An 18,872-nucleotide genomic window follows, 5' to 3' on the forward strand; every position below is an offset into this window, starting at 1 on the left:
TTTGATCATGTCCCCTCCCTTACTTTTGTTTCCTCCAGGCTAATACAAATCTTAAAGGAAATGTGTCATCAGAAAATGACTCATTGTTTTTATGTTAAACATATTTTTAAAGAATTTTTGGTGACCTTTTTTCTAATTTTCCATTTTTCTCTATATTATAAAATAATTTTGATATCTTGCAGTTTTCATTCTCACCACTGGGGCTAAAACTAAGCTGAGACTTCCTGTTCTGTCTGTGGTGATAAGAGGAGGCTGCTGTAAAGTGATCTGAACAGCATTGCACCTACACGTGACACCAATAGATAGAGGAGACCAGCATCGGACTGGTCCACCAGAGGACCGTAGGATCCTCTGGTGTGCCCTCAGCCTGGAACTTGCAACATGAGTGGTTTGGCAAACACTACAACTCCCAGCATTTACTGACAGTCTGCCGCCCTCAGGATATATTGGGAGTTGTAGTAAATATAATTCTCTGATAATATAGTTCTCAGCTAATTCTCTGATAACTGTAGAAAGGTTTATAGATGGACCTTCAGGGTTGATGGTTGATGGACTGCAGTCACCAGGAGCCTCTACACATATGTATAGTCCATTCTGAGAGTTTTAGGACACAGATACAGCTGAATCTAGGAGAGAGTGGAGTCAGCATGTCGTTTCTCACCGGTACTTCAACTGGTTGATCATTTTCTCTTGTGGGCCCCAGGTATCCCAGTCCAACACTGGAGGAGACAATTGCAGCTCCTGTGGAATGACCTCTTCAAAGGTCGCAGAGTACACTCACTGATGTTTTACATTTATCTCAAGGGGACAGTCTGTCTATTTTCATCTATGTTCACGAGTCTTGCTGTAAAGCATGTCACTAAATGCTGTTAAGAGCAGCCAAGGCAAGATGGCAGCACCCATAACAATGAACAAAAAGTAAAATAAAAAAATTACAGCCAGAAAATAGAAACAGATTAGAATAAAAGAACAAGTTTTAGTATCTGACTCTAATCAAAGAAAATTTAGATGATACATTCCCTTTAAAGGGGTACTCCAGGCTGGGGTCTTTTTTATTGTACGGCCAGGGAGGGAGTGGATATAGAAGGCGCCGGTCACTTAGCTCCCCGTTCCAGCGCCTGGTTCCGGATCACGCCGCCCCGTTCTCCTGTCCGGCTGCCGCTTCCTGGTCTGAGTTGCGGCTTGAGACCTGACGTCTCAAGGCAGCCCAGCCATTTAGCGGCCGAGGCGGGACTCCGGGGAGGTAAGTGACTGGCGCCTTCTATATCCACCCCCTCCCTTGCCGTACAATAAAAATGACCCCAGCCCGGAGTACCCCTTTAAGGAAATAAAAGTTCTTCATCTATGTGGATAAAGCTGCCAAATTGTAGTGAATTTATAAAAAGTAAATGAGTAAATGCAGTATAAGTGCAGTATAATGTATAGGTGATAGCATTCTATTAGCTCCAACATGTAAAAGCTGTTTCATTTTTAATGGGAATATACCCTTATTTACATCTCATCGAAATCATAGTAATCTTTGTGACGTATCTTAGTTGCCGTCAGATATTTTTCACGCTACTCTTTGTAGTATAGAAAAAATGTGCTATTTCCTGAAAACTATCAGAAAGCAGGGAAACGGCAGACTGATGGTATCTATAGAATTTGATGTATTCCCTGTGACGCTCAAGGCAATCCAGTTCATTACAATATGAATGCATTATTCCTAGTGGCTAATATGCTACAGACTTGTCAACACCAGCTTGGTGATGGCTTCGGTCAGGGACAATTCTATCCTTTCTGCTGTCTGAGGCAAAACCTAAAAATGGTTCCCGTCCCACCTGACCCTATAGAACATCAAAAAGTAAGAAAGAAGTGAGGGCAAGAAAATCAGCAGCATATAACAATTAGTCCACAGACACAATACAGCTTACACATAAATTGCCATGCTCAAGCAGGACCTTCCATCCTTGGTGAGGACAAGACAGAAAAAGTTTTAGGCCACATTTACACAGTGTATTTCTTCACTAACGGCTGATGTTGCAGGATGTTGCAGGCCGCTATTTAAAGTGTCACTGTCGTTTTAAATTTCAAAATCTAAAATCAACAGTATATGTGATATAAAGCAAGTTCGCAATTTACATTCTTTTTTTTTTTTTTTTTTTTTTTTTTTTTAGTTATCATGGAAAACACGGCACTTCCTGTTTTCTGACTTTTTTTTCTCATGAAACAGGAAACAGTCAGAAAACAGGAAGTCCTGTGTTTCCCAGGCCATCTGAGCGCTCACAGAGAGAAGGCAGTCGTCATGTGACTGATGGACACATTAAGCTGTGACTCTCTGTACTGTCTGGAATTCCTGTGTTTAGTCTGTTTTTTTTTCAACCAGCACAAGTCAGAAAATCTGCCTTCAGGAGACTGGACCTCGATTTCTGGTTCAGCTTTGTTTTACAGCATGATAACAAAAATGATGAATTTATATGACAAACTTGCTTTATTTCACCTCTACTGTTGATTTAGATTTTAAAAGTTATAATGACAGTGACACTTTAATGAAAAATCAAATAACATTATTTTCTATTGAATCCGGGCTGGTGTGTATACACACAGTATACACTCCGGCCAGGATTCCATCCGGTCACACTCAAAACTAACATGTCAATTTTGTGCAGTCGATATTCATTGAAAAGCGTCCACACAAAATTGACAGTGCAGACAATGTTAAGTCCAGCTCCCGCCGCACTTTACATTGTCTGCAATGGTTGACTGGAACGCGTACACACCTGAATGTGCCCGCATTCCAATTCAAAAGAAATGAGGTTTATCCAGCAGTACCGCCAAGTCATAGAACGGCTGCTGTCTTATAGCATGTGAACGTGGCCTTAAAGTGTTCAGGTCCACAAGTATAGAATTCTTCAGTCTTTATTGGTTCTCTGAACTTGAATGAAAGCAAATATGGGACTGTAGCTTGAAGAACTGCATAAACAACACACTATATCCACCAACTTCTAACCAAGCCCACATTGTAACAGTGTTAGTGTGGGTATATAGATTATGGAGAATCACAGATGCTGATGTAAGGCACAGGAGAAGCTGCAGACTCTGCCTTGCACAGTAGCATCACACAAACTCCATCCCACTTTATAGAGAAGGTCATCATTTAAAGCAAATAGAAAGCGGCGTGATGACATTTCAGTGAAAATAGGACACAAAGGACAGGGCTACTCAGTTCTGAGAGAGTCATGCAGTGGCCCAGATATATCCCATGGCCCATGTTAAACCTGAAAACTAGACCTTTATAAATCAGCTGATCTCTGGGCCAGAAATAATCCATTTAAAGCAATTTTGGGGCTAGATAGCATGTACTAGAAGTTAGGTATGTGGCCTCAACAGCCAGGTGGCAACCTCCTTATCCACATATTGTAAAGCACAAATTCCCAGAGTTAGGGTCTATTCACACGTCAGTATATTTTTCCAATCCGCAAATTTCAGTCAGTATACAATCCGCAAATTCAGTCCGTATTGCATCCGTATTGCATCCGTATTGCATCCGTATTGCTTCAGTAAAATACAGACCCCATAGAGTTGTATTGGATGTGTCAGTTACTGTCCGTACTAGGGTCTGTCCTTTTTTTTTTGCGGAACGGATTGCAGCCCAGTACACAACACGGATGTGTGTATAGGTCCATTGAAATACATTGGTCCTATATTATTGCGGATCCGCAATTAAGGACATGAACAGGACGTATGAATAGAGCCTTAAAGGGGTTGTTTACCAAAATGTTTTTCTTTCAAATCAACCAGTGCCAGAAATTTGTAATTTACTTTGATTAAAAAATCTCCACTCTTCTAGCTGCTGTATGTCCTGCAGGAAGTGGTGTATTCTCTCCAGGCTTACACAGTGGTCTCTGCTGCCACCTCTGTCTGTGATAGAAACTGTCCAGAGCAGTAGCAAATCCAGACTGGAAAAAAATACACCACTTCCTGCAGGACATACAGCAGCTGATAAGTTAAAGAAGACTTGAGATTTTTTTTTTATAGAAGTAAATTACAAATCTCTGGCACCAGTTCATTTGAAAGAATTTTTTTTTTTTTTTTTTTTTTTACAAACAACCCCAAAACTGAGTGAAATGCAAGCATTTAATGTATTCCTCTGTGTCCTTTACAGAAAATATATGGTGATCAAAATAGTGTTTTCAGCAATTTCTTATAACAGAATAACATTTTGGGCTGTCACTACCAGCGCCTGTCAATGAGGTGGAGCACATCTTGCGAGTGATTGACAGGGGCCAGAAGTGTTACCATGAGTCTCCATTGCACCATCCAGGACCTCCGGCATTTCCTTTATGCCACTTGTTACAGTCAAAAGGCATATTCAGATCAGAACCTGGGAAAGGGCGACAGTCTGAAACATTCTGGTATTAGAAACTGCGAGACCTGATGAATATCAATATGAGCAATGGCTGTTTTTTGTAACCAACAGATGGAGACTTGGTCTCGCTGTTTTGCTGTGCCGACTCTTACTCCCTTTACAGATCACGTATCCAGTGCATAGGTTACAAATGTTATTGGACATAAAATTTTTAATAAACATTGTGACAGCATGACAGCTGTTGTTATGTATTTTTACCATTTAGCACAAGTACCTCCATAAAGATTGTTTGTATGGCAGAGTAAACCACTACGTGGAGCGTACAGTGCTCCTTGCTGTTACCCGTAGATCCCCTTCTATGCTAAATTAATATTAAATGGCCAAAGGACAGTCTACCAATACAACAAATACAGCTCGGGCCACATTCAAATACAGCTCTGACGCATTCTTAGATTGTATTGCTGAAGTTCACAGTATGAGGCTATTTTCACACAACGTAAGAGACTGGCCTTTCCGTGACCCGGCCGGTCTCTGAAAAAATCATGTTTTCTTTTGGCCGCAGGGTTCTGATGGGGGCGCATCTGTGCGCGACAGCATCAGAACTCTCCACAGCAAACTATGAAGCAAGCGGCTGCAGCCACTCGCGTCACAGTGTGCACTGACATGGTTTTCTATGGCCGCTATTCACTGAATAGCGGCCGCAGAAAACTGACATGTCAGTTGTTTGTGGCGCCGCTAGGGATCCAGGCCAGAGCATATACTACATGTATACGCTCTGGATGGGATCCCATAAACAGCAATGCAACGTATATTCTCATAATAATATTTACGAGATTTTACGAAAATATACGTTGTGTGAACATAGCCTTAGACAGTTGTAGTAAATCTGGGCCTAAGTGTGCATTACACCAAACCAACCAATGCATCAATATATCGACATCCTACATGGACTGAATAGCTATAATTTAGTGAGAACATCAATGTATTTTGTAGTTTGAATCTGTGCGAGGTCTCCATGACAACACGGCATTGACTGAAAGTAGGACAGGAAATTTCTTCACGTCTCTTTTCACCCTTCAGCCTGTTACATCATATGTCAGCTCGGGTGTATGGTAATATTGAACAGTTTTACAATCTGCGCGTACATTAATAGATCTGTGACCTACCTATCTGTGATGCAGTTAGAAACATTGCTAGGAAAATGTATCTTTCTACAGCTATCCTTCCTTAGGGCCAGTTCTCTCCATCGCTGAATCCTGCCTGCTGTATCATATGGACGGCTCGCTCGCCTCCGCTCAAAGAATTGACATGTCAATTCTTTGAGCTGAGACGTGAAAGCCCTCCCATAGAGACACTGTTTGACACTGAAGCAGGCGGGATTCAATTCTGCTGTTTTGCTCAGTGTGAACAGGCCCTTAGTTCTAGGAGTCTAGTGTCCCTTTTTAGATCGTAGCAATGGTCCTGGGTCTAAAGCTGGCCATACACCTTCAATAACTGCCGAACAAATGATTGTTCCAATAACAGTGATCTCTCCTATCCTCACCATACACTGGAACATTCAGCACGGCCAAGCATTCCTGTATTTTTTGTGGGAAGGGGAGGGTAAAACCACAGCCAGAGAGCTCCCCTTAACCCTCTATATCCTAAGGGCTAGAAACAACCATTGTAAGGGGCCTATTCCACGGGAGCGATAATCGGTCGAATCGGCCCCATTCGGCCGATTATGGCTAGTGGAATAGAGAAAACGATCAGCCGATGATCGTGTCATCGGCTGATCGTTTATTTAGGGCCAGACCTAAAATCATCGGTCCCCCACTGCGCATCGCTACGGTGGAATAGCGGTGCGTGGCTGGCAACCGACGATTTGAGAAGCGCAGCATACATTACCTGTCCGGACTTCTCCTTCTTCCTCCCCGGGTCCCGCTCGCAGTATCGGCAGCTCCGGAGCAGCCTGACTGAGCAGTCAGACCGCTCAGCCAATCACAGGTCAGGACCGCCGCGGCCAGTGATTGGCTGAGCAGTCTGACAGCTCAGTCAGGCCGCTCCAGAGCTGCTGATGCGCCGCGGGACCCCGGGAGGAATACAGATCGCAGGAGAAGCCCGGACAGGTAATGTATTGCTGCAAGGGCTGCAAGGACATCGGTAACGATGTCCCTGCAGCCCTCGCTTAACGATCGGGGCCGTGGAATAGGCCCAGTAAACGAGCGCCGATCTAGCAGATCGGCGCTCGTTTACATCGTTGCTCGGCCTGTGGAATAGGGCCCTAAGTCTGTAGTTAGTCTATTTAGGTAGTTAGGTAGGGTTAGTATTACACAGGCGGAGCTTTACCTGGTGCAGGTACCGATCAAGTAGGTCAGCAGTTGTTTAACCAGCCTATTAGGACTTTTAGTGCAGTAACGCAATGAAGGACGACTGGACGAATATGAAATTATTAATTTATGCTATGAAGTGTTGTATTAATGCAGTGAAATGATTCAGCACTGTAGTGAAATGATCAATTACTGCAATTAAATTATGCTTTCACACTGCGGTACTGCATGTGTGAACATAGTCTTACACGTCTAAATTATTGTGGCCCTACAAATGAACACTTGATCATTAGTGCAGCTCTTTGTTTCTAACTCCATCAGTTTTGGAGATGTATGGATGATGAATGGTTTGTAAACTAATGAACAAGCGTCTCTGTATTATGCTCAGGTTAGACTGGTCTAACTTCTGAACCAGTCATCAAACTATTACATTTGGTTACACACAGGTGACAGTTCTCTTACTGCTGTGTTCTCTTACTGCTGTGTTCTCTTACTGCTATGTTCTCTTTTCTCTTCTTCCCCATTTGTCTCTGACTGATATAATGATATCTATTGATGGCTGCTGAGTTTTCTGCCCAGACATCACTAGTCTCTCGCTTCTGGAGACATCCAAACCCTGTATAGCGGCACAAACCCCATATATTTTATGGTAAGACCACACAGAACAGAAATGCTAAATTGTTACACTTTTTCGCATCCCTTTAGGAAACATTTTTACAGTTGTAGATTTGCAGATTTTGGTAAAAATAATAAATAATTTAATAATAAATACACAGTTTTTCCCACAGCAAAAACACATACTGCACTGCAGGTGAATTCCTATGTGGATTTTATGCAGATGTGGATGAGATTTCTACAAATGCATCCACTGTGCTCCTACTGTAATGTGTTGCAGATTTTCCATAAGTCAATCTGCCTCAGAAAGCACATGGTGTATCCAGCCTGAGTGAATGTTCTCTTAATATTGCTATGTCTTGTTACCACCAAAACTCTGCCTACTATTTAACCCACCAGACTTAAAACTGCAAATGTAATTCAGACCCTATGCCAGACTCTTAGATTAAAGGGGTTATCCAGCGCTACAAAAACATGGACACTTTCTTCCAGAGACAGCCCCACTCTCGTCTCCATTGAAGTGAATGGAGCTTAATTGCAAACCACACCTGAACTGGAGACAAGAGTCGTGTTGTCTCTGAAAGAAAGTGGCCATGTTTTTGTAGCACTGGATAACCCCTTTAAGATCCCATACTAGACTCCTAACTTAGTCCACATCCCCAATCGGACACCTAAGTACATTAAGAGAAAAAGCCCCACCATAAATTCAGACCCCTACATATAAACATCAGACCCCAAAATGAATTCAGACCTCTGACCACATCTCATAAATAAACTGAAGGGATGCCAGCATCCCCCCCCCCCCCCCCCCATATTCCACAAACACACTTACTCTCGTTTCATTCAATGAGTTAACAGTGTCACCAAGGCGGTGCTTCATGGCAGTTGGGCTGGGGAGAGGGCACGACTGCTGTGAAACCCCACCCAAGTGACAATGTCCACAGATGAAGTGAAAGAAGACACTTTGAGAACCTAAACAAGACCTATGGGATGCTTTCATTGAAAAGAAAGGCCCATATCCTGGTTCTGGCCTGCTGGCTCCCTGGTGGGAATCATTATGCCAGTATTCACACAAAATGCCCATCATAGTACCACTCATGTTTGATGCAGTAGATATGTGGATAGTCCCTTTGATACAGACAGGTTACTACAAATTTTCAAAATGACTTTTTATAGTTTACCTAAATTTACTCGGAAACATTGTAGACAGTTTCCAGGCACAAAAACCCAAAGATCATCAAAGAATACAAGTGGCGCTGAAATCTAGGGCACGAACTAAACAATCTTATCTTTAAAACCACAAAGATCTGTCAGTAATTTGTTGTCACATGTGGGGTTTCTAAGAAACCCCATTTCATGGCTATCCAGTCTTCTATGTAATGCAACACAGTATGAAACCCATTCCTGTGAGGGAGGGGGTAAAGTATAGTCCTAATCATCCAGAAATTTCCAGAGTGCGTGAATATAATGCTGGGACTTCAGTAAAGACTGACACGAAGGCAGATTAATAGGACTGTGTGAGTAGGTGATCTGTGTGATAGGCACTACCCATGGGCTTTGTTGTGATGGATAGAGAAGAAGATATGAAGCAGCACAACAGGCTGTATCCCTGTTTTCCAGGCGAACCCTGGGATGTCTCCACCTTCTCCATGGACATCCAGATTCAAAAGCCAAGCAAGCTGGTGGACATATTAGCCAAGAGAGACACAATACTGGAGATTCATGTAACCGCCTAGACAAGTGATATTTAATCATACAAAAGTGAAAAAAAAAGAAATTGCCCACGGTGACAAAGTTCCCAGCCGCAGTTATGATATGAGTCTACAGAATGAGATGCAAGCAAACCGATACCACTTGTTATATAACAGGAGTCAGTGACAAATATCAAACATGCATCTGATATTAAACCATCACACGGGGTCGTGTTTTAACCACAATCTCATGTAACATCCTTTGCTGGGAAAAGATATAAGGGGCTAGGTTCACATTCTGTTTACTCATACTGTCGGTATACATCGACACCTTGCCAAAAACAATGGCTAACATACCACAACACCCTGGCAGCTTGCCCATTCACTATACTGACCTAAACGCAGTCAGCTATTGAGCATGCCCAGACCATTTTCTTCAGGTATAAGTTTGTTTTGCTTGGAAAGAGGAGGCCAGGTGACTTGCAAATATATTGGCGTCCCCATCTTTTTAGGTCAAAACTGTTTATGGCAGCAGCCTGTACTCTGTTAATGTCATCCTCCACTGTCCTGGGAGAAGATACCCTAGAGGCAGACCATGTGGCTGCTTTTTCCAAAGGGCCATAAAAAGGACATAGAGGAGGGACATACATACACCAGTTGCTGGGTTGCAAAACCTGGCATCATATTGGGGGTAACCAGTTTGTTAATGGACATTCTCCATTTATGGCTTTGTCATTGGAAGCAAGTCAATGCATTATCTCTGTTATGTCTACAGGCAAACCTACTGCACCAGCTTAGCTGGGAGCATTCTGAATACTATGTTGGTATTTCAATGAACTAGAGACCAAACACAAGGTGACATCATTAGGTCACTTTCAAGGTATGGCTACTATATAAACATCAGCATGAACAAATAGATAAGGCTGGAATGCCATGTATATACCATTATCGCTGGGAGGTCCTATAGATAGGTAATCCAATCCTGCTATCTAATATTCTGTGTTTCACATTTAAAGTAGCTCAAGTGGTAACACAATAGACAGCAGGAATGTAACACACCACCAGGCGACAAAAGCCCAAGCTCTTCCGCAGACAAAGCTCTGTACGAGAAAAATGAAAACAACCTCCAGTGACGCAAAAACAAGAAATACAAGATGTTTTCTTCACTTACTAATGAAATGTCAAATATTTGAGGGTAAAAAAATGAACATTCCATTAACTGCGAAAATAGATATTTGTTGCCCAGAAGAAAGATGTAAAAAATGTATAGGTAATTATATAATACTTTTAATGACGTCATATGTTGCCAAAGATTGCATTTTCCCCCTGAAGTCACCACTGCAGAAATCGCATAATGTTATAGTAGCTGTCAATATAAAGTTCTAACTAGAGATGAGCAAATTTACAGAAAGTTTGGGTTTGTGAGAACCTGAACAGTCAGTTGTTATTACGGTAACAGTCATATTTATTACGGCGGCTGGAGAAGAAGGATGCAACCACTGCATCCATCTTCTTCAGCCACCGGGAATTAAATAGTGAGCATTCAGGTTCACACAAACAGAAACTTGGCGTATGTGCACACTACAGAATTTCCGTGAAGACTTCAAAAGGATTCTGCCAGGCAGCCTCCGCTTAAGGTTCCACTTCAATTAATTTAAATTCTTTGAGCGTATGGCAAAATTCAATGGTAAATATAACTGAGTCTATGGAACGGGGAAAACTTCAAGCAGAGGCCACCAGTCGGAATCCGCTTGAAGTCTTAGCGACAATTCTGTGGTGTGCACATAACCTTAGGCCCCGTTCCCACTGAGCAAAACTAGCGGAATTCCGCGGCGGAATTGTCCGCCGCTGAATGCCGTTAGCCTCCCTCTCATAATGGGAGTCTATGGGAGGCGCGCGCTCCTTCCCTGTCCGCGCTGAAGAATGAACATGTTCATTCTTCAGCGCGGACAAAGCAGGAGCGCGCGCCTCCCATAGACTCCCATTATGAGAGGGAGGCTAACGGCATTCTGCGGCGGAATTGTCCTAGTTTTGCTCAGTGGGAACGGGCCCTTACTGGAACTTTGCTCATCTCTCTTGTGAGTTTTATCAGTGACCACTAAAATCCTCATCTAAATGTATGAATATGTAGACAATGGGGGAGTTTTATCAAACATGGTGTAAAGTGAAACTGGCTCAGTTGCCCCTAGCAACCAATCAGATTTCACTTTTCATTCCTCCCAGACTCTTTGGAAAATGAAAGGTGGAATCTGACTGGTTGCTAGGGGCAACTGCGCCAGTTTCACTTTACACCATGTTTGATAAATCTCCCCCCTTACGTAGACAACCTGATGTAACCATTCTCCTTGTCAATGGGGATTGTCCCTAGACACGTTTACACCATTCAGTCATTGCTGACAGTATCCTACTGTGTAGGAACACACCACACTCATAAGGGAAAAGGTAACAATACATTTTTACATTACCCAGAGGAAGAAAAGATGCTCCAGAATTGTTACTTCATGGCCTGTGCCTAAACTTGTGTCAGGATGAAAAATACACCCTACAATGAGCTTCTCACTAGGTAAAGAGGGTTTCTCACAACTAGTCATATACATGGAGGGGAATTCCTCCAACCATTGTCTGCATTTTCTTTATTACACTTCAATAGATTTTACATACAACTATAAAGCATCATGCAAGTAGAGAATTACTCAGCTCTTTCAGGAAATGTTTGCACATATGTCCCTATAAATGTCACCGATCTGAAGAACAAGTATGGAGAAGTGTCCATCACTGTCCATCACCCAATAGACATATAATGAAGCCACTGTACGAACATCTCTTCATCTACCTGACCTGACCGAGTGAAACCTTTGATGTGTTTTGAAGTTTTAGTAACTAACTTAAAGGGGTTGATCACCAAAAATATCAACTGGTGCCCAGGGACGCTTTAACCAGAGGGCAAAAGGTGCACGTGCATCGGGCCCAATGATTAAAGGCCCCCCAAGAGCAGGCCGGCCGTTGCTATGTTAGACCAGTGCGGTCGCACAGGGCTCCAGCCACCAGCCTGTCAGGGGGAGCGCCATGACAGGCTGTACATTGTAGCTATGAGCACTCGTAACGAGCGCTCATAGCTACCTTCAGCAGCACTGACAGAGAGAGAGCCATTGGCTCCCTCCCTGTCAGTCACGCTTGTGGCACTTCCTGTGGTCACAAGAGGCTGCACTTTCCCTCTGGTGTCGGCGTCCGACGTCACTGGAGCGCCGGCGTCAGGGTAAGGGGAGTGCGGCCTCTTGTGACCGCTGCAGTGCTATATACTATTGAGGGAGCACACAGGAGGGCTATATACTACTGAGGGAGCACACAGGGGGGCTATATACTACTGAGGGAGCACACAGGGGGGCTATATACTACTGAGGGAGCACACAGGGGGGCTATATACTACTGAGGGAGTGCACAGGGGTGCTATATACTACTGAGGGAGCGCACAGGGGTGCTATATACTACTGAGGGAGCACACAGAGGGGCTATATACTACTGAGGGAGTGCACAGGGGGGGCTATATACTAGTGAGCGAGCACACAGGGGGGCTATATACTACTGAGGGAGCACACAGGGGGGCTATATACTACTGAGGGAGCACACAGGGGGCTATATTCTACTGAGGTAGCGCACAGGGGAGCTATATACTACTGAGGGAGCGCACAGGGGTGCTATATACTACTGAGGGAGCACACAGAGGGGCTATATACTACTGAGGGAGTGCACAGGGGGGGCTATATACTAGTGAGCGAGCACACAGGGGGCTATATACTACTGAGGGAGCACACAGGGGGGCTATATACTACTGAGGGAGCACACAGGGGGCTATATTCTACTGAGGTAGCGCACAGGGGAGCTATATACTACTGAGGGAGCGCACAGGGGCGCTATATACTACTGAGGGAGCGCACAGGGGCGCTATATACTACTGAGGGAGCGCACAGGGGGGCTATATACTACTGAGGGAGCACACATGGGGGCTATATACTACTGAGGGAGCGCACAGGGGGGCTATATACCACAGGGACACCTTAAAACTATGGGGGCACAGAGTGGTGTAACTACTATATAGGGGTACAGAGGGGTGTAACTACTATATAGGGGTACAAGGGACCTAACTACTGTATGTGTTGGAGCCTGAAATATTTGTCTGGCAGATTCTGGAGAGAAGATTCACAGCTGGGGGAGACATCATGGTAGCCCACACTGGATGGAGCGAAAAAGAAAAGGTGACTGATTCTGAGAAGACGCCCCCTGTGAGTCACTGGATGTAACTGCACTCTGTTATAGGGTTGTAGTGATAGGGGTCATGGTGTGGCGGTATTATGTAATGGTATTATTGGTGATATCTTTCTGTTTTGTTCAGTGCAGTTTTCATGTAATATATAATCACTGTATGGTGGAAATAGTATTATAAAGGTAAGTATTGTATGTATTGGGGCTCTTAATACAGTGTGGGGGCACTTTCAGTACATTATATTGTGTGTGGAGCTCCTATTCTGATAACGTGTGTGTGTGTGTGTGGGGGGGGGGGGTTCGGGGCGCCAAAAGGGAAAAGGGGGGGGCCACTCTTGAGGGCTGTGCATCGGGCCCATCAATGTATTAAAACGGCCCTGCTGGTGCCAGAAAGTGTCAGAGATTTGTAATTTACCTCTAGTAAAAAGGTTTGAGTCTTTCGGTGCTTGTCAGCTGCTGAATGTCCTGCAGGAAGTGGTGTATCATTCCAGTCTGACACAGTGTTCTCTGCTGCCATCTCTGCCCATGTCAGGAACTGTCCAGAGCAGTAGCAAATTCCCATAGAAAACATCTCCTGCTCTCCAGACTGAAAAGAACTCAACTTCCTGCAGGACATACAGCAGCTAATAAGTACTGCAAGATTTGAGATTTTTTAATAGAAGTAAATTACAAATCTCTGGCACCAGTTGATTTGAAAGAAAAAAAAATTGATGAACAACCCCTTTAATACATATTATACATACTGTAGAAGATGGCCAAAGCTTGGACAGCACTGAAGCTTCCACTTTTAAAGGGTTGCCCTGGATTAAAAAAAAAAATGGCCTCGGAGCTATGCCACAGGGCGACTGTAATGGCTGCCATATTGACTACTTTGGAATTAGGTCACTTTGACATTTTAGTGTTTTGGTTAGCATTTTGGAACAATACTTGTAAGGAATGTTTTTGTAAAAACAGAGGGACAAATCTTTTTATATGTGTTTCCTTTGTATTTATTCCACTGCTGGTTTTGGTTTTGAAATACTAACCATAATACTGTCATGAGAATGTTGCCTTTACATTGTGCTATAAGTGAGTGTACCACCTTAACGAGAATAATAAGTCTTATATACCACCTTATCGATGCCACTTTCTTTATCTATCTTTGCCAGTTTTCAAAAATGCAAATGAGGCCCACAGTGCACTGGAGATGGGCCCGACACCACCAGCGCGAAAAATTTTCCTCACTCCAGGTGACGCGTGTGTTCTCTTCTTAATAAGACCCGCCTTCAGTATCCTGCCTGGCGCTGCGGCCTGTTCTGGAGCATTGAACTGCTTTTCACGGTCCATCTCCATCAGTGCATAGAGCGGGGAACGAACCTAGGTAGTAGGACCCATACTCCGCTCTGATGATGGCATTCGAGAACAGGCCGCAGAGCTGAGCCAGGCTGGGCAGGAAACTGAAGGTGGGGGGAGGAGAGCACCTGTCACCTGAGGGGAGAGATATCTTTGTACTGGGGGCACTGGGCCCGCCTCCAGTGCACAACGGACCTCATTAACATAATTTTTGCATACTGGCAAAGATCGCAGGAATCGTCTGACTGATTCAAAAAAGGATCAGCTGTTACAGAGCAGTGGCGCCGATAAGGTGGAATATAAAACTTATTATTGTCATAAGGTGGTACATTCGCTTTTAGCTGGGCTCCAGATAAGGATGTCATTATCGGCACTTATTTGCTAAGGCTTCACCGGTGCCAACCATCGTAATGATTTACGTGACTGCACAAAAGATCAAGTCAAGCGATTAATGACCGATTGCTGATTTATCAGCTGATCACTGTCCCTTTTACACGGGCTGATTATGGAGAACAAGCGTTTCCAGGAACACTTATTTGCTTGCTAATCACCTGTGTAATGGGGCATGTACATCTCACCCCTCTGGTGACATTTTTATCATAGTAATATGCTGCTAGATGCGGCGGCTCATTGTCTTTATGTAGATGTGATTATTTTGTATCTGAGGGAGCCGTCCTACTATAATGAATGTGTCCGTATAATTATAATCACAGGCGATTTATTGGACCCGGCTCACCTACTCTCTATTTAGATTGTCAGCTCTTGTACTCCATGTCCTGAGTCCTATAATTAATTGTGTTCTTCCCGTACAATGTAATCACAAACAAATAGACAACAATACTGAATAGTTACACAATATAAAACAAACATAAAAAATATATATGACCCCCCCCAATGTCAATACTGATCAGCCGCCATTGCTGCAGGCTCCAATGTACATTCCCTATTGAAAACCTTCCAGAAAGTAGACATAGCTGTCAATGATTTCTAAGCAATAACAATTATTCGTATTATTATCATTACTACAATCATATCATTATAAGTACAGATCATGTAGTCATACCACAGATAACACTTTACCACCAGTTAAGCAATGATGGAGTGAAAAGTACAAAGCCACATCTATCAATCTGTCTCATATCAATCAATTCTATATTTATCTAGTGGTCAATATATGCTCAAAAGAAGAAAATAAAGTTCTTACAAAGTTGGCGTAGACGTTTTCCTTTAAAATCTCAACTCCAATTTTCTCCTCGAAGCAGGAATCCTGCCCTTGGCTGATGTTTGGCAGGAGTAGTAGTTGCAAGGTGAGGAAGACCAGCAGAGAACAATTCATAAATCCCAGACTCCCCATGGATTCCAAAGTTTAGTTCATTGCAGCTTGTAGCTATCCCACCTGGATGCAGCACTCAGACCCCATGCTGCTGGAGGACACTCTCAGTATCCCATGAGTTGTCTGTCCTCCCTATAGGCAGCCTCAGTCAGTGGCATTGCTGCAGCCGGCCTGGCAACATTTTTTAGTTTGTCACCTTTCCACATCCCTGTCACCACCCTGCTTTGCTGTAGATTATTTTCATGTGTTTGCTCCTCCTTAGGGCTTCTACACCTCCCCTCTCCTGTGTGCTGATCTCTTCCACCCACTTCTGTCTCTGCTGTGTGTTTTGCACAATGATTTTTCTGGCAGGCAGCCACTCCCAGAGATGACTCTTACCTGCCTGTGGCAGCCCTACACCCATGGCTCCTGATAATGCCCTGTATCAGACCCTCCGGAGTCATCTGACATTTAACTATCGGAGACATAGCTAACTGTGCTAAATAAGTAAAAAGAAATGGAATTTAACTCTTTAAAGAGAATATTGCATTTCTACAGAGAATACTTTAGCAGCCTTGCTTCTAGTTCAGTTTTGAGTTTCGCAGCACCACTTGTCTATGGACTGTGCCTGCTGGTGCAATACCAGACACAGCCTATGGTCATGTGTGGCGCTATTTCTTTTGCTGCACAAGCAGCACAAGCCGAGCACTTTGTAAAAAGACGGTGTGACCATGTCGGCCTTTCAGATTTATTTTTATTTGCCTTAGTGCTCTGATGTAAATCATAGCAGACATCTACGCCAGCTTGCATGTGGCATAGATTTCTATGTGCGTCACACATCCCACCTATGCACAGGGCCGGCACTTCGTAATAAATCTGTTGACGTCAACAGCAGCGGGAATTTGCCTAAAGGAGAAGTTCAGCAAAAATTTATATTAAAGTATTGTATTGCCCCCCAAAATTTATACAAATTCCCAATATACTCTTATTAATGGAAATGCTTATAAAGTGTTTTTTTCCCTGCACTTACTACTGCATCAAGGCTTCACTTCCTGGATAACATGGTGATGTCACTTCCTGGATAACATGGTGATGTCACGACCTGACTCCCAGAGCTGTGCGGGCTGTGGCTGCTGGAGAGGATGATGGCAGAGGGATGCTCAGTGTCCTGTGTCCCTCAGTGTCCTCCTGCCATCATCCTCTCCAGCAGCCACAGCACGCACAGCTCTGGGAGTCGGGGCGTGACATCACCATGTTATCCAGGAAGTGACATCACCATGTTATCCAGGAAGTGAAGCCTTGATGCAGTAGTAAGTGCAGGGAAAAAAGCACTTTATAAGCATTTCCCATAATAAGTGTATATTGGTGATTTGTGTAACTTTTGGAGGGGATAATACAATACTTTAATAAAAATTTTCCGTGGACTTCTCCTTTAAGACTGGCATGTGATACACTAGCCTTAGTAATTTGGTAAGGCTGGGTCCACACTACGTTTTTCCTATCCGTTTAACGTATAGGTTTTATGGAAAAAACGGATGCAATTGTGTGTCACCTGTTTGGATCCGTTTTTCCATTGACCTCCATTTAAAAAAAACAAACTTTTTTTTAACGTACACAAAAATAGTGTTGACCGCGTTTCTCTGTACGTTTAAAGTAACCAATTAAAAACAGATAGTGTGAACCCAGCCTAACCAAGCGTTTAATTCCCCTGCAGCACCACCATCATGAAATGCAGCATTACACAGTTTACTGTACATTGAAATCAGTGCTCAGTGTACATGGACATATCGGGTCCTATAGTAAGAGAGACACTCTTTGTTGCTACTGATATAGGAAGCCTTCTCACTGCCAGTAGATTCTAGTGAAGCATTCCACCATTTATGGTCAGTTAACAGGACTTTTCCATGAATGCTCCTATACTGGTGGACATACCCTAAGTTGAGCATGTTAAGGGACGCATCAGAGGTTGTTTAGCACCCTGCCTTCACCCTGAATATAGGATCTTTCTTACTGTCTGTAAGTCACTGGGGTGATGAACAGAACAAAACACTCCTAGAAAGGATATTTCAGCAATGTTTGCTTGCGATGTAAGGAACTGACCCTAAAGCTAGTAATACCAGGGCTCCAGGGTTAACCGTGAACTACAGGTGACATTCTGTGAGAATGTACCTGCCATAATGTACATCACGTTGTAAATTAGGGTTGGGATGTGTGCCAGATATATATGTGTGGCATGGGTGCCCCTTATCAGCAGTGACATTAAATCCAGAATCACAAAGCAGATATATGTAGAGAGTTGACTAACCCTGGACTGTGTAAGGGTGCCTTACCCTGGACTGTGTAAGCGTGCCTAACCCTTGGCTGTGAAAGGGTGCCTAACCCTGGACTGTGTAAGTGTGCCTAACCCTTGATTGTGTAAGGGTGCCTAACCCTGGACTGTGTAAGTGTGCCTAACCCTTGACTGTGTAAGTGTGCCTAACCCTGAACTGTGTAGGTGTGCCTAACCGTGGACTGTGTAAGTGTGCCTAACCCTGAACTGTGTAGGTGTGCCTAACCCTGAACTGTGTAGGTGTGCCTAACCGTGGACTGTGTAAGTCAAGCGCAATGATTTTTGCAAAATTGGCTGTTTATCTCCTGATCCTAACTGATGATTCAGATGATAGATGGATGTGCCTGCTAAGTTCCAACTTCCCTATCTTCTTGTTCATGGTAAGTTAAGAAGTCTGGCAGTGGCTTATCCACCATTTAGAACAAATGAACACCTGGCTGAGACAGTGGTTTAGGAGCAGGGGCATAGCTAATGTCTTCTGGGCCCTGGTGCAAGAGGTGAGCTTTGCCCCCCCCCCCTTCTTTCATGACCAAATAATGCTATTGGTATATATATATATATATATATATATATATATATATATATATATATATATACACACACACCAAGACAGATATTACCAATAACACTAGCATACTGACTAATACCCCCACATACTAACACCACCGCTGCTACT

At 43.6% G+C, this 18,872-nt stretch overlaps 1 protein-coding gene across 1 annotated transcript in view; it reads right to left on the reverse strand.

Moving 5' to 3' along the window:
- Nucleotides 1-16,111, reverse strand: part of IL17RE (interleukin 17 receptor E) — a 54,224-nt gene extending 38,113 nt beyond the window's left edge. The window contains exon 1 of the mRNA XM_069966820.1: nucleotides 15,760-16,111. Within this exon, the coding sequence (XP_069822921.1) occupies nucleotides 15,760-15,909 (150 nt within the window). The 5' untranslated portion in view covers nucleotides 15,910-16,111. The remainder of the gene's footprint in view (nucleotides 1-15,759) is intronic.
- Between the last annotated feature and the right edge of the window lie 2,761 nt (nucleotides 16,112-18,872).

The sequence above is a fragment of the Dendropsophus ebraccatus genome, chromosome 4, assembly GCF_027789765.1.
Source record: "Dendropsophus ebraccatus isolate aDenEbr1 chromosome 4, aDenEbr1.pat, whole genome shotgun sequence".
NCBI classification, from domain to species: Eukaryota; Metazoa; Chordata; class Amphibia; order Anura; family Hylidae; genus Dendropsophus; species Dendropsophus ebraccatus.